General features: G+C 40.6%; 1 protein-coding gene across 4 annotated transcripts in view; it reads left to right on the top strand.

The window, feature by feature from the left end:
- Nucleotides 1–866: 866 nt before the first annotated feature.
- Nucleotides 867–24915, top strand: part of CNGA3 (cyclic nucleotide gated channel subunit alpha 3) — a 47656-nt gene continuing 23607 nt past the window's right edge. For all 4 annotated transcript variants that reach the window (XM_043997845.1, XM_043997847.1, XM_043997844.1 and 1 more), the window contains exons 1-2: nt 867–967; nt 18868–18987. In XM_043997845.1, the coding sequence (XP_043853780.1) occupies nt 867–967; nt 18868–18987 (221 nt within the window). The remainder of the gene's footprint in view (nt 968–18867; nt 18988–24915) is intronic.

The following is a 24915-nucleotide window of genomic DNA, read 5'->3' as shown; positions in this document are numbered from 1 at the left end:
AAAGATTTGAACACGCATAGACATTTAATAATTGGTTCTAGTCTGTTAACTACATGTTTAAAGGATGTCTTTTCATTTGTCTTATCACCCAGAACTGGAGGTGCTTTCCAAAAGCATTAGTAAATAGTTCCTCAATCTCATTCTTTTTGGCTCATTCTTTTTGGCAGCTCTGCTCTTTGTTGACTCTTGCTGATGGTCCAATCAATCTCTCTCTCCCCGTTTTTCTCCCTGCCCTCCTCCCTGTTAATTCTACCTTTACAACATCTCTGATTATGCTTATTATCACTGTCACTACTTTAGCAAAGACCTTAATTACCCCTTTCCCAAACTCCTGCAATCATCTCATTACAGGTCTTTCCACTTCTCTCTTTAGAGAGTGCATGCCATAAGGGAAGAGGTCTTAGTTTTGTACTCTAGAGTCAGGAAAAACAGGTCAGATCCCTTTTCCATATGGCTTTTATTATTAGATCAGCATTATTTTCCTATGAGTTAGAATGTAGATATAAATCCTAATTTATGTTTGATGAAAGGGAATGATCAATGGTAAATTTTCCAGCACAGGTCCCTTGACACTGAACCCATCATGGAGATGAATGTTTTCCTCATTTTTACACCAAAAATTCAGTCAAAGGGAAAATCAAAAAGGGCCACCACCACAATGCTACCAATTATTAACATCCACCTGATATTTTCTAGTGTTTTTCAACACTAGGTTAGGCTACTCAACTGAGGTTAGGCTGTTTACTACTGAAAACACTAGAATCTTCCATTATAAATGATTATTTGGCTATTGTCTCATACATCCAATCATAAAAATGTTAATCATTTGTGTTTTTAGCTGAAATTTGGGACTGCAAAACAAAAAGATGGCAAAAATCAACACTCAGCACTCCTATCCTACCACACACAGACTCTCAGTCAGGACCACTGATGAAGACCTAGAAAGAGTTGAAAATGGCACCAGCAGGTAAGCTATGACATTCTGTTTTGTGCTTTGAATGGGGAAAATAGCTGATATTTTTCATGCATAATTTCTAACGACTGTGATACTGACTAAGGTAACCCCACAATGTGAAACTGTCTATCAGAGGCACCAGTGAATTGAATTTCCCAGTCTACATTTGTCATTATCCTGCCGTTTGCTGCCAGGCACCTCTTGAGATGGCAACTGGGAGAGGGAAAAGAATAGACAGCTTTAGGCTACATCCAGAATAAAATTTCATCAGCATTCAATTCTCCTTTTCTCATTCATCTAGAAGCTGGAATTTCCCAAGCATAAGATCTTATACCCACATTAACCTTAAAGAACATTCCATATTTACCACAAGGGGAGAAAATTCACAAGTCAAAACATAATAGGCCCATCATTCGCACTGCTTCTTCCAGCCTCATCTAGCTTTTCTATCTATGCCCTCAAAACATAGTCATACCACAACTCTATTCATTATTACATATAGGCTGGTCTGTTCAATGTTATTCCCCTTGTCTGATTCTCTTAAATACCATGGCTGGCTTGCAAGCCCATGAGAAAGTGCTAATGTTCACACTTCCAGTGATGGAAAGATGTGGTAGGAAGAAATAGAGGAAGAGAAGTGTTTTGTTTTGTTTTGTCTTTTATTGATCCTGGAGACTTTGTCTGGTTGCTTGAAATGAAGACAATTTGTTTCACCTGCTTGTGTGAAGGTTGACTTACCATGTTTCCTCCATAGTCTTATTTTAATGATTGATTACTCAAAATATCTCCTGACAGGCTTCATAACACAAATCTGAAAGACTCAAGTGTTGGGGGGAAAGGAGGAGGAATCAATACTGGTTCTATTTTCTTGCCTCTAGAGCCCTATCCATGGACTCCCCCCATCTCTTCCCCTCCTATTTACTCATTACAGTTGCTTTTACTTTGGGATTTGGGAAGAAGGAGAAGAGGGAGAATGAAAACGAAAACTTAGGAGAACAGAAGAAAAAGAAGTGAAAATAGCATGACTAAAAGGAGAAAGTACAAACCTATAAGGAGACAATTGTAATAGTTTAGGAATGGGAATGGAGGGGTTATAATTAAGGTATTTAATAAAATAGTGACAATGATAACAACTTTATCAAAGATGTGAAGGTGGGTTCAATAGGACTTGGTAACTAATGAGATGAGATGAGATGTCAAATGGGAAAATGTCAGTTGTGCCATATCTAGTTGGAGAAGTTCTATAGGCAGTTAGAGATTTGGGTGTGGAATTCAGAAGAGAAGTCAGGACCAGAAACATAAACTTGAGAACCATTTTCACAGAGGGAATGGTTGGAGCTATGGGAGCGAATGAGATTTTTATGGGAGAGAATATATAAGGCCACAGATAAGTCTTTGAGAAACACCAACATTTAAGGATTGGGAAGAGGATGAAGAAAAAGAGAAATAAGTTGACTAATTATAGAGACAGAAGGAGAGACTTTGATATTTCTGATGCCAAGTGAGGAGAGCATATTCATTAAGAGAGAGTGATCAGAAATGTCAAAGCTGAAAAATGGTCAAGCAAAACGTAGAAAGAACTTGAAAGGTCATTGGATTTGCAGAAAAGTTGGACCAACTCATAGGTCCATAAGACTATACTAATACTTCACATTAGCATACCTGACTTCCCACAGGCAAGGCCATTCGATTTTGTAATTAGAAGGTCATTGTTAACCTTTGAGAGAGCTGTTTCAATATCATTTTGACAGTGAAATATTAATTCCATGGAAGTTAAGAAGAATTGTAAGCATCAAACATGGACAACTTTTTCAAGACACTTAGTAGTGAATGAGAGAAACATGATGGGACAATAGGTAGATAGTAAAGATCAATGAAAAGAAAGATTTTTTTTAGGATTTTGGATACCTGAGCATGTTTTTTGGGAAATGGGAAGGAGCCAGCCAGTGAATTTAGGCTCATCCCCCATGATGACAGTGGAATTGCTAAGGTCTTTTCCTTGGAAAGAGTGAATAGAGAGTGGTAAGGCAAAGGTACCAGGCAAATAGGCAACTGCAATCACATCTTGGTCAGTGTTATTTTGGCAGCTTCATTGTTGGGTCAATTCCACTGACTTGCAATGTGTGATATTTGCCTTGGGCATGGTGCGCAGGAGAAAGCTGTTTTCAAGGTTCTAAAGGAAGCATCAGCGATATCAGTGTTGGCCCATTGGCAAGGGGACACACATCTAGAGCAGCTGGGTGGTGTAGTGGGTAGAGTGCTGCACCTGGAGTCAGGAAGAGCAGAGTTCAAGTCCAACCTCAGACACTTACTAGCCATGTAACCCTGGGTAAGTCATTTAGTCTCTGTTTGCTTCAGTTTCCTTGTATAAAATGGGGTAATAATAGCACCTACCTTGCAGAATTTTTTGAAGATCAAATGAGATAAGAATTGTAAAGTGTCTAGCATAGTGCCTAACACATAGTAGGAGCTATAATGTTAGCTATTATTAATATTACAACTGGAGCATTTTTCTGGAAGTACTGGGTCACTGTGTTAGCCATCATGGTTCCCCTTGTTTCTAAGGGAAGAATGTCTTAGCTCTCTGGAAGAGGAGCAAGCTCTTGTAAGATGTGTTCATGTAATTATACCAAGAGTAGCAGGACGAATCAATCTGCAGACATTTATTATGCACCTACTGTGTGTCCCAGCCACTGTGTTAGGCATTGGGCATACAAAGAATAGTGAAATAGAACTTGCTGTCAAGGAGAAAAAATGTATAGAGATATAGATGTACACATATATGTATGTATACACACAAATGTGTCTATATGTACAAAGTATATACCAAGTAGTTTAGTGGGATGGGTATTATCAGGTGAGGGCATCAGCAGAGGCTTTATGTAAAAGGTGACATGTGAGCTGAGATTTGGATAAAATAAGGGATTCTACTTCTAAGAGGTAAAGGTAAGGAGGGAGTGTCTTCCAGGTATGGGGGAGTGCTCCAGAAAGGTGCAAGTTTGATTTGGAAGCTATTTGCCTTGATCACTGATAAAATCAGTGTTTGGGGATTGAGCTTTTTCCTCTTCTGTTTCTCCCAGTGGTATCCATCCATTAAGATTTATCTCAAAGCCCACCCTTCTCTCCAAATGCCTTCCTTGGAAATATCTAGATAAAACTGTTAAACCCAATTGCTAACCACAAAACAATAAAAAATGAAGGTTGCCAAATTACAAAGAACAAGCTTGGTCCTAGAGAAGAGATAAGAGAAGACACCTCCCCACTCTCCTTTGTAGAGGTCAGGATCCATGAGTGTGGAATTTTGCAAATAACGATATTTTTCAAAATGCATTGATCAGTTTTGCTGAATTTTTTTCATTTTCATTCTCTTTTTTAAAAAATTCTTTTTACAAAGAATAGCTCTTTGGAAGAGGGAGGGGATACAGGAGAAAATCTAGGTGATGTAAAAAGAATACCAATAAAAATTTTTAAGTACTATAAAAGATACCTGGTATAATATAGAAAGAAGAATCATCATAGACAAGGTTCTCAGAAATTTATAAAAGAAAATATCAGGGAAGAGGATCAGGTACAGTGGCCTGAAATATCTGTAAACCAATGTGAAAATATGGAAGTAAAAAAATGAAATAGAATTTTAACCCAAGGAGGTAAATATGCTCTAATGTTTATCACTGAGCTTCAGTAGTATGATATTGATGACTGAAATATAGCCATGAAACAATATACCTTGTTTCACAGAATATCATTTATGACATATATAGCAATGGAAAATGATATCTTGTTCAAAAACAGCAAGATATAATCACACAAGGATAGAGGAATACCATTCTATGTCAAGAAGATAAACACTTATTTAGAAACTCATAAAACTGAATGTAAAAGCATAGCAGAGAATATCTGGGTAAAGATAAAAGAGAGAGATGTGAAGCAGCAACAGCAGTACTATCTGTGGGGGACTCAGCAGCAGGGACACTTGGTCAGATAGTGCTGATCAACATCTGGTTGATGCTTTGCTAATAGAGGTCAGAAAATGGATACCTATAGCACAGTGATAGAGAACTTCATCTACAGGATGAGAGAGAACTGACAACCACAGTTCATGCCCAAATAATGACTTCAAGCTTAATATGAATCAACAATTAGATGTGGCAGCTAAAAAAAAAACCCCTTAATAAAATCATATGTTAGGGGCAGCTAGGTGGTGCAGTGGATAGAGCACCGGCCCTGGATTCAGGAGGACCTGAGTTCAAATCTAGCCTCAGATACTTAACACTTACTAGCTGTGTAACCCTGGGCAAGTCACTTAACCCCAATTGCCTCACAAAAAAAAAAAATCATATGTTGCTTAACAGAAGTACAGTGTCCTGAATAAAGGAGTAAATAGGTCTACTGGACTGTGCAGTTAAACCCCATCTAGAATATTGTGTTCAGTTTTAGATGCTGCCATAGGTGTGTTCAGTGTATGCTGGGTACGTCCAAACACACAGTAATGTCTCAGAAAAAAAATTAGTTTATACTTTTATTGTATCGTTTGTATTTTTTTTAAAGAAAAGCAAGGTTATTAATTTTTCCCCTTTTTTGTGGGGCAATGAAGGTTAAGTGACTTGCCCAGGGTCACACAGCTAGTAAGTATCAAGTGTCTGAGGTCAGATTTGAACTCAGGTCCTCCTGAATTCAGGGCCAGTGCTCTATCCACTGTGCCACCTAGCTGCCCCTTTCTTTATACTCTGTATTTTTCTTCTTTAAACTTTTTTTTATCAGTTCTGCTGTTTAGTTATTTCTTGGTATGTTTTGATGAGGAGGTGTCAAAGAAATATCTAAGTACAGAGGTTAAACCTAGACCAGGGATATGTCAAATCCCAAATTCATCTCTTCCTGTCATTACTCTTATTGTGCTTTTGACTGGAAGATTTCTGTCTAAAGAAAAATAGGGGCCACTCTGGATGTTTCTCCCTGCATGATACCACAGTTTGCAATTTTCACCAAATAAAGCTTATTTACCACTTCTATTTCCAGGGAAGTAGTCTTAAAGTACAGTGCTTTGGTTACTGGCCAAATGGGAACAAGTCAATTGACAGATTTGATTCAAGTCGCTAAGAAATTTCAAGAAAGGGAAGGAAGGAAAGAAGGAAGGAAGGAAGGAAGGAAGGAAGGAAGGAAGGAAGGAAGGAAGGAAGGAAGGAAGGAAGGAAGGAAGGAAGGAAGGAAGGAAGGAAGGAAGGAAGGAAGGAAGGAAGGAAGGAAGGAAGGAAGGAAGGAGGAAAAGAAGGAAGGAGGAAAAGGGAAGAAAAAAAAGTATGAGTTTCTTTCTCTTCTTCGGATTAGACAATGATTTCTGTTTTGGACATGCTGAGGTTGAGATGCCTATAGGACATCCAGTTCTAAGTGTCTAAAAGGTAGTTGATGGTGCAAGACTGGAGATGAGAGAGATTAGATGTGGATATATTAGATTTGAATGGATCTGCGTAGAGACAATAATTAAATCCACAAGAAGTGATGAGATCACAGAGCAGGATACTACCTACTCTTCTCTCTTGAAAAGGGCCCAGGAAAGACTTACATGAACTGATGCCGAGTGAAGTGAACACTGTATACAATAACAGCAACATTGTGTGATGATCAACTGTAATAGAATTAGCTCTTCTCAGTGATACAACAATCCAAGGCAATTACAAAAGACTCATGATGGAAAATACTCTCTACATCCAGAAAAAGAACTATGGTATCTGAATGCAGATTGAAACAAACTATTTTCACCTTTGTTTTGGGGTTTTTTCTTTCTTGTGGTTTTTCCCTTTTGTTCTGTTTCTTCTTTCACAACATGACTAATGTGGAAATGTGTTTAATGTGATTGTAGACAGATAATCTATATCAGATTGCTTGCTATCTTGGGGAGGGGACAGGGGAGGGGGGAGAAAATTTTGGAACTCAAAATTTTATTTTAAAAATGAATGTTGAAAACAATCTTTAGGGGGCAGCTAGGTGGCGTAGTGGATAAAGCACTGGCCTTGAATTCAGGAGGACCTGAGTTCAAATCCAGCCTCAGACACTTACTCAGACACACAGCTGTGTGACCCTGGGCAAGTCACTTAACCCTCATTGCCCCACCCCGCCCCCCCAAAAAAAAAAGAAAAAGAAAAAAGAAAACAATCTTTACATGTAATTGGAAAAAGTAAAGTACTATATATTTTTTGTAAATAAAAAGGAAGAGGGCCCAGGACAGACACTTGGAGAACACGCACAATGAGTGAGTATGCTCTATCTCAGCTGGGTGTTCTGCCTCCTAATGATCCAGTCTCTCTCCTTCCTAATCTCCACCTCCTGGCATCTAATGCTTCCTTCAAATCTCAGCTAAAGTCCCACTTGTAGAAACAAGAAGCCTTTTGCACGCTTCCTTAACTTAGTGTCTTTCCTGTGAGACTATCCCCACTCTCCTCTGTATGTATCTTATTTGTATGTAGCTGTTTCCATTTTCTCTCCCCCATTAAACTAGGAGCCCCGTGCTTGTTATTCTGTTTGGGTTTTGCCCTTCTTTGTGTCCCTGGTGCACTTAGCGTAGTACCTGGTGCTTAATTAATGCTTATTAACTGACTGAACTTCAATCCCACATGACCAATTTCCTATTGAACATTTCAAATTAGAAGTCCCAGAGACATTTGAAACTGAATATATTTAAAACTAAAACTAAGTTCATCATCTTTCCCTCTACATCCTCCTCTCTTCCAAACTTTCAGTTTTCTGCTGAAGGTATTGCTGTCTTCTTAGTGCTTCAGGTTTGCAGCCTCACCATTATCAACTGATTCCTTTCTCTCCTTGATCCCACAGATGGGTGACAAATCTTGCCATTTCTGACTTCCCTATATCTCTTCTATCCAATCTCCTCTCCAATTATAGAGCTACCTGCCTTAGTTCAGACCCTCATCACCTCTAACAAGATGATCACAACAGACTCCTAATTGGTCTCCATGCCTCAAGTCTTTCACCACCCCAGTCCATCTGACACACCTATGCCCAAGTAATTTTCCCTTGGGACAGATCTAGTCATGTGACTCCCCTATTCAACCAACTCCAGTGGCTTCTGATTGCCTTTAGAACAAAATATTAAACTCTGTTTAGCTTTTAAAGTCATATACAAAAAAAGTCATATACAATGTGGTCCCAACCTACCTTTCCAACCTCATTGATCAGCACTACCCTATTCCCACTCTGGAATCCAAACTGGCTTTGTCTCTGTTCCTCACTCAAAACATGCCTTCATCTTTCTGTATGGGCTACCCCACCCCAATACCCCCAAGTTTAGGATACCAGCCTACTACTTTTCTCTGCCTCATAGAATTCTCCCATTCTTTTAAAATGTAACTCAGGGGGCAGCTAGGTGGCGCAGTGGATAAAGTACCAGCCCTGATATCAGAAGGACCTGAGTTCAAATCTGGCCTCAGACACTTAACACTTACTAGCTGTGTGACCCTGGGCAAGTCACTTAACCCCAGTTGCCTCACCCCCCCAAAAAAAATAATAAAATAAAATGTAACTCAGGCACCAATCTTTGCATTGACTTTCCTGATTGCTAGTGCCCTCTCTGCCTTAGTACCTGGTATTTAACTACTTTGTTTATGCATAAATGTGTATTAATTTTATATTTGTTCTATATGTATTATGTGTACTTGAATGCAAGCTGGCTGTTAGTAGAGATCATTTCATTCTTTATCTTTCATCCTTTATAGTATCTCTGCTTAATGAATATTTCTTGACTTGATTACTCTGGTTTTATTTAGAGCTCAAGTGGTGTGATTTGACCTTCTTCTCAACCAGGTCCTAAATGTTTACTGTGTGGTACCATCTGTTTTCATGCAATAGCATAAATCCCCCAATACTCTCAAATTGATTGAGAGGATTATCCACATATCCTTGGAAAATTCCTTGACACTTCTGTTAATTGATTGCTTGATTTAGTAGAGGTGTCTTCTTTTTCCCTGATTTCATTAATTGAGATAAGGGTGGAATCCCTGCCTTTAAAAAAACAACAAACCAAGATTCCAAGAGGTGGAAGTGAGGAGGGAGTCCAGATGTGGGGGATAGACAGGGCATAAGTTCAGAGACAGAAGATAGAATGTCATGTATGAGGAACAATAGCTTAACTTGGTCAGAAGTAGAGAATTGTAGAAAGAGTCATGTGAAATAAGTCTGAACAGGTAAAGGTTGGAACTAGATTGTGTAGGCCTTCAAATGCCAAACTGAGGAGTTTGCATTTTATCCTAAAAGCAATAGGGAACCATTAAAGATTCTTGAGCAGGGGAGGTAATAAGGTGAGAGCTGTGATTTAGGGAGAATCTTTTGGCCACTCAGTGAACAACAGAGACTGGAAGCCAAAGTTTAAATTAAAGAGTTGGACAGAAAGTTATAGATCCTCTGGTTTAACTTCTTATGATACCTGATTAAATCAAGACAGAATGGTGATGTGGCTTGCCCAAAGCATCTAATGATGAGCTAGGAAGGAGATATTTCCATGGGAAACACTAAAGGAGATCACAGGATTTCATTATTCTCTTGTCACTTAACCCCAGCTATTTGGTTGAAATGTCCCTAAATAGTTTGCTCACCTTTTGTTCAGCTCAAATTACCTATGGAAGTACCAACATTTCTCTTGCCACAAATCTATTCTGTTCACTTTTTTTACTAGCTTTACTAGCTTCAAGCCCCAAATTGGGGCATCTGTAAACAGAATTGTGAAGGAGGCAAAATTAGGCTTCAGTGCCTGTGGTTTCAGTGGCACACACTACTCTTTACCCAAGTTCCAAAACCTTGATCCTTCTCCCTCCTTCTCCTCCTTCTCAAAACCTGTTCTCAGCCTATAGTGGTGAGTAGAAAAGCAGCAGCAGTATAGTGTAGACAGATCAAATATGCAATCTGTGAGCTGCAATGAAGCTCAAGACACTCCTGGGTGCATCCAAACCAAATTAAAATGTAATTGGTAAGTATTTGACAAAATAAATAAAAATACAATAAAACATAGATAATGTTACATTTCAAAACGAAGTCAATATTCAGCCCACAGAGACCCTTATGTACTTGGTGCCTGTTTCTATTTGTGTGTGGTTGATAGAGATCTGGTCTTTTTTGGGAAGACCTGGTTTCAGCATCTGTCTTTGACGCTGACTGGGTGACCTTGGACAAGTCACTTAAACTTTCTGAGTCTCATCTGTAAAATGAAAGAGTTGGCCATTTAGCCTCTATGGTCTCTTCTAGCTGTGTGTACTTAATAATAACTAAGGAAACTATCTGAGCTATATTATTTATTAGCAAAACAGGCATAATAAATGGATCAATGGACTGCCCAGTCAGTACAAAAACCCTGAATAGAGTGAGATAGATTTTTTGTTTATTTAAAACAATTAATCAAATAAGACAAATTAATTAAAAGAAAACAATTAACAGGATACAAGCCAGGATACAAAATTAGGTAATCTGATTTTTAATTGGAGGAAATATTAGGGGCTTTCCGAATTGATTTGGGAGGGGGACAAGTAGGTTTCAAGGTCTTTCTTTTCCCAAAATTGAGAGATGCTTACTAATTGCATCCACCTGTATTTTTGAAACAATAGATGGCTTATGTCATCTAGTTTCCCATACATGATTTGCAGAAAAACAACAAGATGGAAGAGAACACATATGGCAGCACAAGATGGAGTTAATGTTCATGAGATAGAATATAATTGGTTCTCTTGATTCCCACAGCAAACCAACTCTAGTTTGTAACTGGTTTTCACTCCATGTCATCCTAGCTCTAAGTCTATGAGCTGATGAATTCACCACCTTCCAAGGCAGAGCATTCCACTGACAGGCACAGCTGTTCCAAAGCTTTTCCTTAAAGAACCAAAACCTACCTCTACCATTTCTCACTAGTTTTGCCCTCCAGAGTCAAGCAATACAGGGTCAATCCACTTGGCACATAATTGAAGCTACTGTTAGTGTGTTTTCTGCCAGATCCCAAGTCATCCAATCCAAAACCCTGCCCAGAGCATGGATGCCCTCTCTTACAGTGCTTCCTTATCTTTTTGTAACACGAAGCCCTTTGGCAATCTGGCGAAGCCAATGGAACTCATCTCCCAGGAATGTTTTAAAATAATTGAAGGAAATGTTAGAGTTCAGTTAGAGGTTAAGGAAAATAAGTCTGTGGGTTTTCCCCACAACCAAGTGAATGAACCCATTGAAATCTATCCATGGGCTCCTTTGGGGTCTGTGGACCCAAGGGACCTAGGTGGACCCTTATTCTACTATACCCCTAACATCAAGTCTCTGCTTGGTCATCTGCAGCAACAGGGAATTCACTGTCTAGGGAAACAGCCCATTCCATTTGGGGGCAGCTCCTGTTTTATATTTATTTGAAATATTATTGGGGCAGCTAGGTGGCACAATGGATAGAATACCAGCCCTGGTGTCAGGAGGCCCTGAGTTCAAATACGGCCTCAGACACTTTACACTTACTGGCTATGTGACCCTGGGCAAGTCACTTAACCCCAACTGCCTCACCAAAACAAAGAAAAAAAGAAAGAAAGAAAGAAAGAAAGAAAGAAAGAAAGAAAGAAAGAAAGAAAGAAAGAAAGAAAGAAAGAAAGAAAGATATTATCATAAGACAGAAGCAAAGTGACCACGTAGCTAGAGGGCTGAATTTAGATCAGGAAGGTCTGAATTCTGCCTCTGGGACATACCTGCTATGTGATAAGTCACTTAACTTCTAGGTACCTCCCTTCCCCCAGTCAATTTATACTCTCAAAGAGTATAAATTGTAGAGAAAGAGTGGATCTGCAACTATGGAGGAAATCCTCATGCTGGGAGTTCCCTAACATTTCCATGGCCATTCCAGAGGTCCAGATTTTTAAAATAATAATCACATCATCATCATGAACATTACTATTAGCTACTAGTGGTATCCATTATTTGTAATGGTCCACAACTTTTGAGCAACCTGGTAGAGAGATTGTTCTTTCCTTAAGATTTTGTTTGATGAGATATCTTGGCTCTGTCAGAATAAATGAATGTGGTCTTGAGTTTGCTCCTCATTTCATTGATGGAAACCAGACAAGAGCAGCAACCTCTTGTGAACTGCTGACTGAGATAGTGTTGATGTAGGCTGGACATCTAAGTCCTCCAGCATTCTCTCTGCCACTCATCTCTGACTTGTACCTCCCTTGTCCAATGTAGCTTCCTGACTTGAGACTGCTTGTTAGCTGCTAGCATCCTGTGACAGGCAATTACAACAATTTTCTGTCTTTTCCCCTGGCTTTATGGATAATTGATTAAGATAGCTTGGGAAACGTGTCTTTCCCCCACCCCCACCCCCACCACACTCCCACACCCCCTGCCCTGTAGCAAATATTATTACCAAGAGTATGAAACTATCTTATCACAGATGTGGGGAGGGAGAGATTCTTGCCTCCTACCTAGATCTTGTTACTGCCTTGTTAAAAAAAGGATGATGAGGTTGGAATAAGCCACATGACAGTTAATTCGGCTTGCCTGGGCTCCTGAAGTCTAACAGAATGAAATTTCAGTCCCCCAGAGACCACTGCCTGGATGATTCTTAATCTGCCTGATGAAACCTGGGGCCCAGGAGGTTTTAGCAGGAAGGTAAAGAATATTAAAAAAAAAAAAAGATTCACAAACACATTGCTCTGATTCTTGAGTGTTCTAGAAAGAAGTTTCTTTTTAAGTGCATTTTCACTTGCATACAAACTGGTCTTCATCCAGGGAAGCAAACCCTGTGAAAGGGTCTGCCATTCCCAACAACAGCAACAATTGTCAACAACGACCATCTCTGGATCAGGGAAGCCCAAGAATTCCAGAAACAGTGTCCCTCAGACCCATCATTATTTCTAGCCCCAAGCCTATGGCTATCACCTAATAGAACAAGCCCAGTAGAGAAGGGTCCCACCAATTCCCTTCACTACCACCTGCTGACCAACCACCACTAGAAGTCAGGTAAGCCTAAGAACCCTGGGAACAGAAGCATAGCCTCCCAGCCACCCCTCCTCCCAGACCATGGACTGTTTCCAGCCTAGCTTCCATATCTATCATCTGGAGAGTTACCCCCATGAAGATCAGGCCCATGGGACTTCCAGTTAAGATGGCTGCTTATACACAGTTGTTCGCATTTTTGTCAACCCCCTCCCCCATTAGACTGTGAGCTCTTTGAGAGCAGGGACTCGGGTTTTGTTTGTTTTGTTGTGGTTTTGCCTTTCTTTGTATCCAAGTGCACTTAGCGCAGTGCCTGGTACATAGTTGGCACCACTTCTAATTGTCTTGACTTGATGTAGAAGGGAGTGAAGTGTAAGATGAATGGGAAGATAGGAAGGTGGGAGGAGGTCAGGTTATGAAGGGCTTTAAAAGCCAAACGGGGTTTTACTTTTGATCCTGGAGGTAATAGAGAACAGTAGGAGTTGATGGGTTGAGGGGAAAGGGGCTAACAGGATCAGACCTGCACTTTAGGAAGATCCTTTTGGTAGCTGAGTGGAGGATAGACTAGATGGGGGATAGGCTTGAGGTAGGCAGACCCACCTGCAAGCTATTGCAATAGTCCGTCCCATTGAGAGGTGATTGAGGCCCTACACCAGAGTGGTGACAGTGGCAGAGGAGAGAAGGGAACATTTTTGTGATGTTGCAAAGGAAGAATGGACAGGCCATGTTCACAGATTGGGCACAGGGAGGGATGGGGTGGGGGCGAGAGGAATGGAAGATTATCCTTCCTCCATTTCTACATTGTCTTGGATCTAAGCATCTTAGAGGACTAGAATTACAGCCTGATTTTCTCAGGCTGTGAATACAATGTCCCTTGTCTAGGCAGTGTCCCAAAGAACCCAGGCCACACTGACTTGGCATGCCTCTGTTTATATGCCAGCTCCAGTGTAGAGGAGTAAGAAAAAGTAAATGAAGACAAATCCCTCTATCATGGAGCAAATGGCTTCTTTTCTAGAAGAAACATGAACTGACATCGGCCATCCCTCAAGAAGATGCACAAAACTTCCAAGATAGGTCAATGTAAATTTAATTCAATTCATCAAACAACAGGAAGACATTGTGCCTTGGGAACATGAGGATAAACGATGACATAGTCCCTGGTGTCAGGTAGCTTATATTCTAGGAAGAAGAGAGGGAATATTCTGCATACAACAGATCCTTACGATATAAGGTAGAGTAAGAGATACTCTACATGCACAGATAATTATAATATAAGGTAGAGTGTGATGGGAGAAAAGGAAATATCCGGCCAAAGAATGGTAGGTATAAAGTGCTTCCAAAATAGGTCAGTGCCTGACTCTGAAGTTGGGAACCTGGGTAATTGGAAAGATGGTAGTACCCTTATCAGCCACTAGGTGGTACAGTGTATAGAACACTTGGATTCTGGGAAGACTCATCTTCCTGAGTTCAAATTTGGCCTCAGACACTTACTAGCTGTGTGACCCTAGTCAAGTCACTTAACCCTGCTTGTTTCAGTTTCCTCATCTGTAAAATAGGCTGGAGAAGGAAATGGAAACTCACTTCAGTATCTTTACCAAGAAACCAAAAGAGTTGGACGTGACTAAAAAAACACACACAAGTAAACAACAATAATAACTGTTATCAGACATAGGAAAGCAAGAAAAAGGGGCAGGTGTAATGAGTACTGTTCAATTGAGAGATCAAGGTGGACATGTATGGCAGACAACTAGAGATTCAGGACTAGAACACAAAAGAGAGTTTGAGGGCTAGATCTGTAGAATTTGGTGTCATATGACTAGAACTGATAGTTTAAACTCAAAGGAATTGGTAAATTTACTAAGAGAGTGGAGAAAGAGAAGAGGGCTCAGAACAGAGCCCATGTAAAAAGGGATAGGATGGGGCAGTTGGGTAGCACAGTGGATAAAGCACCGGCCCTGGATTCAGGAGGACCTGAGTTCAAATCCGGCCTCAGACACTTAACACACACTTACTAGCTGTGTGACCCTGGGCAAGTCACTTAGCCCTCGCAAAAAAAAAAAAAAAAGGATAGGATGGTGCAGCAAGGTGGTGCTGAAGTGGATAGAACCCCTGGAATGGATCCTGGAAGACATCTCCCTGAGTTCAAATCCCACCTCAGACAGACACTTACTAGCTTTGTAACCTTGAGAAAGTCACTTAACCCCAATTGTCTTGAAAAAGAGGAGGGGAGGGGAGGTAGACACCTCCCAATTCTAAGCTTTTTTCATTAGTTGTAAAACTTTCTCCTTCCTTATCTCCCTTATAGCTGCCTCTTAGCTTTCCAGGCTTCTTTTATATCCCAGATAAAGCCCAACCTGTGTGTTATCTCCCCCATTAGACTTTAAAGGCAGGGACTGGTTTGTTTGGTTTTGTTTTGGGGGTTGGGTTTGGGGAGGGGGGTGGTTGGACTTTCTTTGTATCTTCTGTGCATAGCACAGTGTTGGGCACATAGTAGCCACTTGGTAAACACTGCTTGACTGACTGGATTCAATTCAACATAAAACAATCATGCATCATGATAGGCAATGGGGACACAGATTAAACACACACACACACACACACAGAGTCCTTGCCTTCAGGGAGCTTATGTTCTAGTAGAAGAGGCAGGGAAGTGATACTATGTTTCAGGGGAAAAGGAAATAAACACCCCCAGTCCTCAGTAAATGCTAACTGATGGTGAGCAAGTCTAGCGCATTCGATTCTTAGGGCTTGGTCCAAAAGAGAACTTCGCAGATTTGTTCTGGGTTGTGGTGTGAGCAAAGGGACAAAATGTGACAAATCTTGTATGATGAAGGGGAAGGAAGAGGAGGGAAGGGGGCTCGGGCCTGACTGCCTGCTCCCTGCTGTTGCCAGACCATGGAACAGAACCCCAAATCCCTGGGCTCCTATTCCCTAACTTGGAGGAGTTGCTTTTCTGGGAAACTACTTTCAGCTAGAAAATGAGAGTGGTGGGAAAGGAATTGGAATCAAAATAATGTTGTGGGGGAAATGGGGTAGGGGGGTTGGGATAGGGGTTGGGTTTGGGGTCCTTAGGAATTCCTCTTTAAAGAATTACACCCTCTTGCACACCAATCCAATAGAATAAGATAATAGTTTATTTAGGGGCTGGGGAAGGGAAACCAAGAGAGAAATCCTTGGACTTCTTCTCATGGAGAGAAGGAATGGCATAGAGCATGACTCTGAGATACCAATCTCCTCAAGCAGGAGACAGGCAGATACTTTTATAGAGGACTGATGGAGGTGATTGTCTGACTGTGGAAAGTTCCTTTAGTGAGGGAGGACCCTCCCCCACTGGTGGTGGCTGGAGGAGTTGGGTGAGGGGTGGCTGCAGATTTCTCAAGCCATGTCCTCAGGACACAAAGGCAGCAGTCACACCTAATCTTCTCTCCCCAGAGGTGAGGGAGACTGGAATGAAGGGTGGGGGTCCTGGAGCTAGCTCAGTCCCGATCTGGTTCCACTTATTTCTTTAGGTGTGTCTGTCCTTTGGTTTTGTTTCTCAAGGAGAAGGTTCTTTGATGTACCCCCAGAGAACTTCTGGGGTGCTAGGCCCATAACACTTTTAACATACAATAGGTAGATACTATTATTATTTCCATTTTACAGATAAAGAACCTGGGACTCCGGTTAAGTGACTTGTCCAGGATCATACAACTAAGTTTCAGAAATAGAATTTAAATCCAGTTTTTCTTGACTCCAAGCCTATCTATGTAGTCCTAGGTCCCATTGCCTTCCAGACTTAAGAAAGTCTTAAGGATGGAGAATAACATTAGAAAGGAAACTGTTTAGTCAGATGCTAAAGTAAGTAAGGGGCCATTGGTATAAAGAATTATCTCAGTCCCAGTGGATAGTAGTGGTGTCATTTTATAACCGTCACCATCAAAAATTGCAGATTTATTGTAAATGGGCCTGTGCCAGATGTTGTACAGCAAGCCCCTGCCTTTTAGGGAGCTCATAGGCCCTTCACTTACAACACTGACAAAGACTAACATGGAAAAGATGTGACAGGTAGCAAATTTAAATTCAACCAACACATTTTCAGACACGGTCAGGGTGTTAACTTGTTTTGCTTGATTTGTCTGTGACTTCATGAGTAATGACCGGAATTTAAAAAAATAATAGCTGGGGCAGCTAGGTGGCACAGTGAATAAAGCCCCAGCTTCAGGAGGACCTGAGTTCAAATCCAGCCTCAGACACTTGATACTTATTGACACTTGCTAGCTGTGTGACCCTGGGCAAGTCACTTGACCCCAATTGCCCCCCCCCGCCCCAAAACAAACAAATAAACAAAAATAGCAAATAACTTACATTTATAGAGAACTTACTATGTATTAGGCACTGTGCTAAGTACTTTATGATTATTGTCTCATTTGATCCTCACAAGAACCCTAGGAGGTAGTTGCAAATATTATCCCCATTTTACAGATAAGGAAACTGGAAAAAATAGAAAATAAGTGACTTGCCCAGGGTCACACAAGTTAATTAGTAAATGTTTGAGGCTAGATAGGAGCTCAGGTCTTCTTGACTTCAGGCCTAGTGTTCTATCATCATCAATATTTTTAATTTCTCATCAATTAATACTTTTTTTTGGTAGGGCAATGAAGGCTAAGTGACTTGCCCAAGGTCACACAGCTAGTAAGTGTCAAGTGTCTGAGGCCAGATTTGAACTCAGGTACTCCTGAATCCAGGGCTAGTGCTTTATCCACTGTGCCACCTAGCTACTCCCATCAATTAATACTTTTAAAGAACACAGAAGAAAACACCAAGAAGTGCAGAAAGACACACAAATTGGGATTTTTTGTTACTATGATGTTAATATTTATAATACACGTAAAAAAACCAAATTATGATGGAAATTCAGAGTTTAATAAAACAATCCTCTTTTTTAAATTCTTTGTATACTGAAATGTTCATATTTGTTGATTAATTTCATAAGAAAAAATTTAAGCTTTAAATATTTAACCAACAATTATTAAGTACCTAGTATGTGCAGAGCACTGTGCTAGGTGCCACAGACATAAAGTTTGGGTATGATGTCCTCTCTGACCTCATGGAGCTTATGATTGGGGAACTGACACATATCCAAATGGCTATTAACATAAAATAAGTATATTTAAAAAGTCATTGTGGTTGAGTCATTTTTCAGTTGTATCCAATGATTTGTGACACCATTTTGGGGTTTCCTTGGCAAGGATATAGGAGTGGTTTGCAATTTCCTTCTCCAGCTCATTTTATAGATAAGGAAACTGAGTCAACAGGGTCAGTGACTTGTCCAGGGTCACACAGTTAGTCAGCATCTGAGGCCAGATTTGAACTCAAGAGGGTGACTCTTCCTGACTTCAAGCCCAATATTCTATCCACTGTTCCACTTAGCTGCTGCTATAATAAGCTAGGTAATAAAGGGTTGTAATCAGGCTATAAGAAAAATAAAACACTAAACTGTAACATGATTAAACATTAGAGTATTTCTTTCACATTCCAGGTCAAGGCTAAGTATATTTCTGGGGCAAAGAGCACAACTAAAATTTATTTGCTAGAGTTTCTCATAAAGAGCTACCAAACACAGAAAATGCAATGAATGTTCCAGAGATTTGTCTCACTCAGCTCTTGATGTTTAAGCACTGTTGCCACTCACCAGGATCACAGTTTAGATCCGGGGTAGTATTCTTGGGAAACTCTAGATTATTAAGGTTATCTCCTTCATCCATTTCTTATTTTCTTTAGTCAATAAACATGTATGGTTCCCAGAAAAAAGGGCTTGACATGGGTGTGAATTGGTTTGGTGGTCCCTCTGTGCCCAGGATGTCCGGTGGTGCTCTTCCTTGTGGAGCTAGCTGGGTATCTGGTCACCCTATTCCTGTCTGCACCCCAGGGGAGGATGTTTGTCATCAAATCAGCTTGCTACACATTTGATTTCATAGGGCTCATTCACCATGTGAGGACTCGTCATCTGAACTGCAGCAAGTGATTACCACGGAGACCAGACCCCTCTCTGAGGCCCGCCTCCGCCGCCGTTCCTTCAAAGGCCAGAGGCCAGCCAGGTAATGGAGGAATAAGATCGCTCACCCCATGAAGGAAGTCAACATGAAAAGAGAGCATCATGGGAAGAAAGGGGTGCTGGGAAAGGGTAAAGAGTTAGAATTCTACCTGTGACTGATTTTATCTTGCCCCAAATGTGCTAAACCTCTGAAAGGTCTAAGCTGAATTTCCGTAATAGAGAGGGATTTCTTCAGGGCAACAGCTTGGCCTTGGAAGCATTTGTAATAAGTGAGGCTTGATTAGAGCAGAGCTCATTCTACCACTGGCAAAACCAATCAGATTTGCTCTAGATGGCTAATGGGTGAGTAACAATGGAATGATGTAGGACAAAAGCATGGAACAAAATTAACGGGCCAGATGAGGGATGACTAAGCCATCTAAAAGGAAGACCTGCCTTTTTGGAGGAATGCGTGATACATTTCTTTCTTTTTTTTGCAAAGCAATCAGGGTTAAGTGACTTGCCCATGGTCAACTAGTATCAAGTATCTGAGGCCATATTTGAACTCAGGTCATCCTGACTCCAGGACTGGTGCTCTATCCACTGCACCACCTGACTGCCCCCTTGATATATTTCTTGAAACCATACTACAGAGACCAATAATTTTGCAAACACCATTAAGCTAGAAGACTTTGATCCCATTGCCAGCATCTGTGTGGTCTCTTATCAATGTCATACTCTTCACCGTCCCTACCCCCATGAAAGTAATCTAAATCTATGTCTAAAATCTACTGAGTACTTGGTTGTTCATCATTTTTATTGTTGAATATATATCACAGTTTTTCAAGAGAGCTATCATGCCATTGGATAGAGGGGTGTCCATAGAGCCAGAAAGACCTGGGTTCAAGTCTTATCTCTAACACACTGCCTGTATGACCCTGGGCAAGTCATTTTCCTTCTTAATGCCCCAGATAACTCTCTAAATCTATAAATTGTAACACAGGTGCTCACCTGAGGCAATTTCCTCACCAGGAGTTCCTGACAGCAATGAAATCACAGGTCCAGTCCCAAAGCCACATATTATTACTTTACAGTGACAAAACATTTTCATATTATCTCATATGATCTTTATGGCATCCCTATGAGTCAGGTAGCACATGTATTATCCCCATTTTAGAGATGAGGAAACTGAGACCCACGAGGTTAAATGATTTACCCATAGTCACACAAGCAGTAAGTACTAGAAGTAGGATTTGAAATGACAGAAGCATGATTCAAACCTAGACCTTCTGACTTCAGATCCTGTGGGTTTTTGTTTGTTTGTTTGGGGGTGGGGGGGAATGAGGGTTAAGTGACTTGTCCAGGGTCACACAGCTAGTAAGTGTCAAGTGTCTGAGGCCAGATTTGAACTCAGGTCCTCCTGAATCCAAGGCCAGTGCTCTATCCACTGCGCCACCTAGCTGCCCCCAATATTATCTTAAACACTAATGGGGAGATCTTCGCATTCCATGGAATTGAGTTATAAAAATCCGAGCAAAATGTTTTGACCCTCCCTTCATACCAGAGAAGAGGTCTGAATTTTTTTTTCTTTTTCATTTATGGGATATTTATAGTACCTTACTATAAAATTTGAGTTGATATTATACACTACCATACATATATTTTATGCATATCTGAGTTTCTAAACTTTTCCTGTATCATCTGTGGCTTCTATAAAACTCCCCCCAAATTCCCATTTAAGTTTTATGCAGACCTGTGATCTATTGAAACTGAGACTGGGAAAGTTGTGATGTGGAAGGAATAACTGTACTTAAAAGATTTCACATGAAAAATAAGGCCCAGACTTGTAGATCAGGGGTAGTGTTCTTGGGAAACTCTAGGTTATTAAGGTTTTCTCCTTCATTTATTTCTTATTTTCTTTAGTCAATCAATAAGCTTTGATTAAGTGCCTACTGTATGCCAAGCACTGTATTGGGCCTTGGGGATAAAAAGGAAACAAAACAGCCCTTGTCTGCCCTTGAGAAGCTTATGTTCCATCATATACATATATACAACTTTTGTTGTTGTTCAGTCATTCTTCATGACCCCATTTGAAGTTTTCTTTCTATTCTTTTTCTTTTTTCTTTTGGTTTGTTTTGTTTTTCAGGGGCAATGATGGTTAAGTGACTTGCCCTGCAAAAAATAAATAAATAAAATAAAGCAAAATGCTTATTAAAAAGTCCAGGCAAAAGATAATGAGGGCGGGGCAGCTAGGTGGCTCAGTGGATAAAGCACCAGCCCTGGATTCAGGAGGACCTGAGTTCAAATCTGGCCTCAGACACTTGATACTTAAAGTACTAGCTGTGTGACCCTGGGCAAGTCACTCAACCCCAATTGCCTCACCAAAAAAAAAAAAAAAGAAAGAAAGAAAAAGAAAAAAGATAATAAGGGCCTGAATAATGATGGTAGTTATATGAGTAAAGAGAAGGCAATGAACAAGAGAAATGGTGTTGAGGATGAACTGACAAGTTTTGGCCATCTCTTACATATGTAGGGTGAAGAAAAATCAAGAGTGGGGATATAAATCTGGATGATTGAAAGGACGGCCATGCCCTCAATAGTAATAAGGAAGTTAGGAAACAAAGTGGCTAGAGCAGGACCACAAAACCAGGAGTGTTATTGGGAGCAAGCAAGAAGTTATATTTTAGATGTGTTCACTTGAGATGCCCATGGGACATCCAGTGGGAAATATTCAACAGGCAGTTGGTGATATGGGATGGAATTCAGGAAAATGCTAATCAAATTTGTGAGTGACACAAAGTTAGAAAAAAGTGCTAACTTACCAGGTGATAGAATAGAAAAATATCTCAGTAGGCTAGATTCATCTCCCAAATCTGATAAGAAGAAACTTAATAGGAATAACATAAAATCCTCCAAATGGGTTAAAAATTGACTCCATATAAGCATCGTGGGGAGTTATGACTAGATTTAGCATTGAAGCTTCCCCCCCCTCTATTATTCATTTCCATTATTCTCCAGCTCTCAGCATTGGAAAAGACAAGAGAGTACATTCCTTTGTGCTTTCCTGGCTTCCTTTCCATTCATTTAAATGTATGATTTTTCAGGTATATGGACTGACTGAGCCCCCATTTTAAGAAAAAGACATCAAACTGAAGAAATCCTGTCCTTTATTTACAGAATTCCTCTAGCCCCATTTATATGTCCCAAAATTTCAGATTTGTGCCTACCTTTTCTATACCACCTCCACCCACCCAAAGCAGCTAGGATGTTGTCTCTACTTCATTGCCATGAATAGTGTAGTCAAACAGTATGAGATAAAATGGAGGCTCCAAATGGAGGTGATATGAAGGGGGACACTGTGGGTCCAGGAAATTTTGTTCAGAAATAAGTTAAGGGGCAGCTAGATGGTGCAGTGGTTAAAGCTCTGGCCCTGGATTCAGGAGTACCTGAGTTCAAATCCAGCCTCAGACACTTGACACTTACTAGCTGTGTGACCCTGGGCAAGTCACTTAACCCCCATTTCCCCATCAAAATAACAAAAACAAAAACAAGCAAAAAAAAGAAATAGGTTAAGCCATGGTACAAAGTCCAACACAAAGGAAGTAAATCTTTTTTTTTTTTTTGGGTGAGGCAATTGGGGTTAAGTGACTTGCCCAAGGTCACACAGCTAGTAAGTGTTAAGTGTCTGAGGCCGGATTTGAACTCAGGTCCTCCTGACTCCAGGGCCAGTGCTCTATCCACTGCGCCACCTAGCTGCCCCAAAGTAAATCATTTTAACTGACCAAGGTTTCTACCGCCCCTTATTTACCCCACCCACCCCACCCAAAGGCCATCATACTCATGGGATAGGGCAGCTCCCTCATGAGAGTGAACATTCTTGCCACCCAGGAATGGAAATGATATAAGTTGCCAGGCATTGCTTAGTTGTACACAGTCGTTGGCTTAAGTAAATGATTATCAAAATTGGATACATTAGCAAATGTATTATATTTATATCCACTGAAAACCCAGATAACCAAATGCAAGGTGTTAAGTTCCCTAGCTCCTAGTCAGGAATATTAGACAGATCACTGCCCATCAAGCCAAGCCAGGAGATGGGGTATGAGCGCAGTTATAGAAGTCTTCTAGAGCCTGTCATCTCCTCCAGTGCAGGCAGAGTGCCTCTTTCAAAGATAGACAGCTGCATCTGTGGGCAACTAGGTAGACTCTAGTTTCTGTTGCTGAATTAGTAAATTAGTTAACATTTAGTGTCTACAAAATCCATAGTCTCTAGATAATGGCTTGTTAGGTATCAAAATTCAGGCTTTTCTGAGACTTCAATGTCTTAGAACATGGGTGATAAAGAAGTCAAATATACTACCAAAGAGCCCCCAACAAATCTGATGTTAATTGAACCACAAGGTGGTCTAAAGATGCTCCAGGCTCTTCGTGGTCAGTGTTAAGGATGCTGGGATGTTATGCTCTACTCTGATGGTATCTCCATAGCTCATATGTGGTTTGACTGAGAGTAGCCCCTTCTAAAATTGTCTGTCCACTAATTTGGCAAATAGCCTGTGTTTGGTGTGGGTACTGGAAGATGGCTCAGACCAATTCAATGTTGTCCATGACAGTTTAAGGAGAAGAAGATGATACCACTGGGATACGTCATTACTCTCTGGTTGAACAAGTCTTGAAATAGAAAATTCATAAAACTTTGAAAATCCAGGAGCATAACCCAATATTTGTAAAGGTTGAACAGGGTCTGGAATGCTATTCTCCAGGCATCCAATGGTCCTAACTGAAAGGTTGCCTACCTTGAGGCTAATTTACCTCCTCTCACCAACAGGTCCATCAGGTTGGATATTGTGGTACAATAAGAAGGATCATCGGCTTTGGGCCTGGGTTCAAACCCCACTTCTGATGGAGTCCCTCCTACTTGTATGATTTGGAGCAAGTCATTTAACTTGTCTGGTCTCAGTTTCCTCCTCTAGAAAATCAAGGAATTGAACTAAGCCTCTGAGTTCCCTTCTAGCTCAACATATATAATCAAGGAGACTGTTCTTGGATGATGGTAGTGTTTAAGATTCCATAGTTACAACAGAATAGTAAGGAATCCTCCGTTCTTTAATGAATGGCGCTGGGCCTCCAGCAAAGTAGGTATAAGACAACACAAATCTGTCCATTTGGTTCTCTTCTAAGACTCCTATAGAGCTACTGTCTATGACCTAGTCAGTGAATAGATCTGTATGGCCAGAATTAGGTTATTCAGAACTGGAGAATCAAGAACTTCAGCCATAACTCTGTATGATTCTTTTAGTGGAATGAAGCAGGGACTAGCTCATTTTGTATCATGTTTCCAGTGCCTAGCATTGCCAGACAAAATAGGAGATAGGTAGGTAGATAGATAGACAGACAGATAGCTTACTATGTGCCATGCACTGTGTAAGTACTAGAAAACAAATAAGTAAAAAAAGAGGCCCTCCTCATGTGTGAAAAAAAGACATGAAAAAGAGTTGAAGGACAGGGTGTATGATCACGAGGGCAAGGTAGAAAAATCTTCTAGAGTCATTGGCTGAGCCAGGCTTGAAGTAATTGTGATTGTCTTGGGTATTTCCTCAAATGGGGGTTCCAGGGAGGAACTCTCCCATCAGAGGAGGACACCTTAGGTTTGGCCAGGATGAGAAGGTCATTGCCAAAGAGGTAAAGAAGTAATCGTGGGGGGCAGCTAGATGGCACAGTGGTAAAGTACTGGCCCTGGATTCAGGAGTACCTGAGTTCAAATCCGGCCTCAGACACTTGACACTTACTGGCTGTGTGACCCTGGGCAAGTCACTTAACACTCATTGCTCTGCAAAAAAAACCCCAAAACAAAACAAAAACAACAAAACAAAACAAAACAAAGAAGTAATCCTGGGGGTCATGGGCTTAGCTGGTTTTAAAGGTACTTAATGTATGTGTGCTGATTGATTGGTTTAGTGACAGATTGATCAGCCCAATTCATTGCAGATAGGTA

Source organism: Dromiciops gliroides, chromosome 3, assembly GCF_019393635.1.
Source record: "Dromiciops gliroides isolate mDroGli1 chromosome 3, mDroGli1.pri, whole genome shotgun sequence".
NCBI lineage: Eukaryota > Metazoa > Chordata > Mammalia > Microbiotheria > Microbiotheriidae > Dromiciops > Dromiciops gliroides.
Note: the sequence above shows the minus strand (reverse complement) of the source record. Positions and strands in the feature narration are given on the sequence as shown.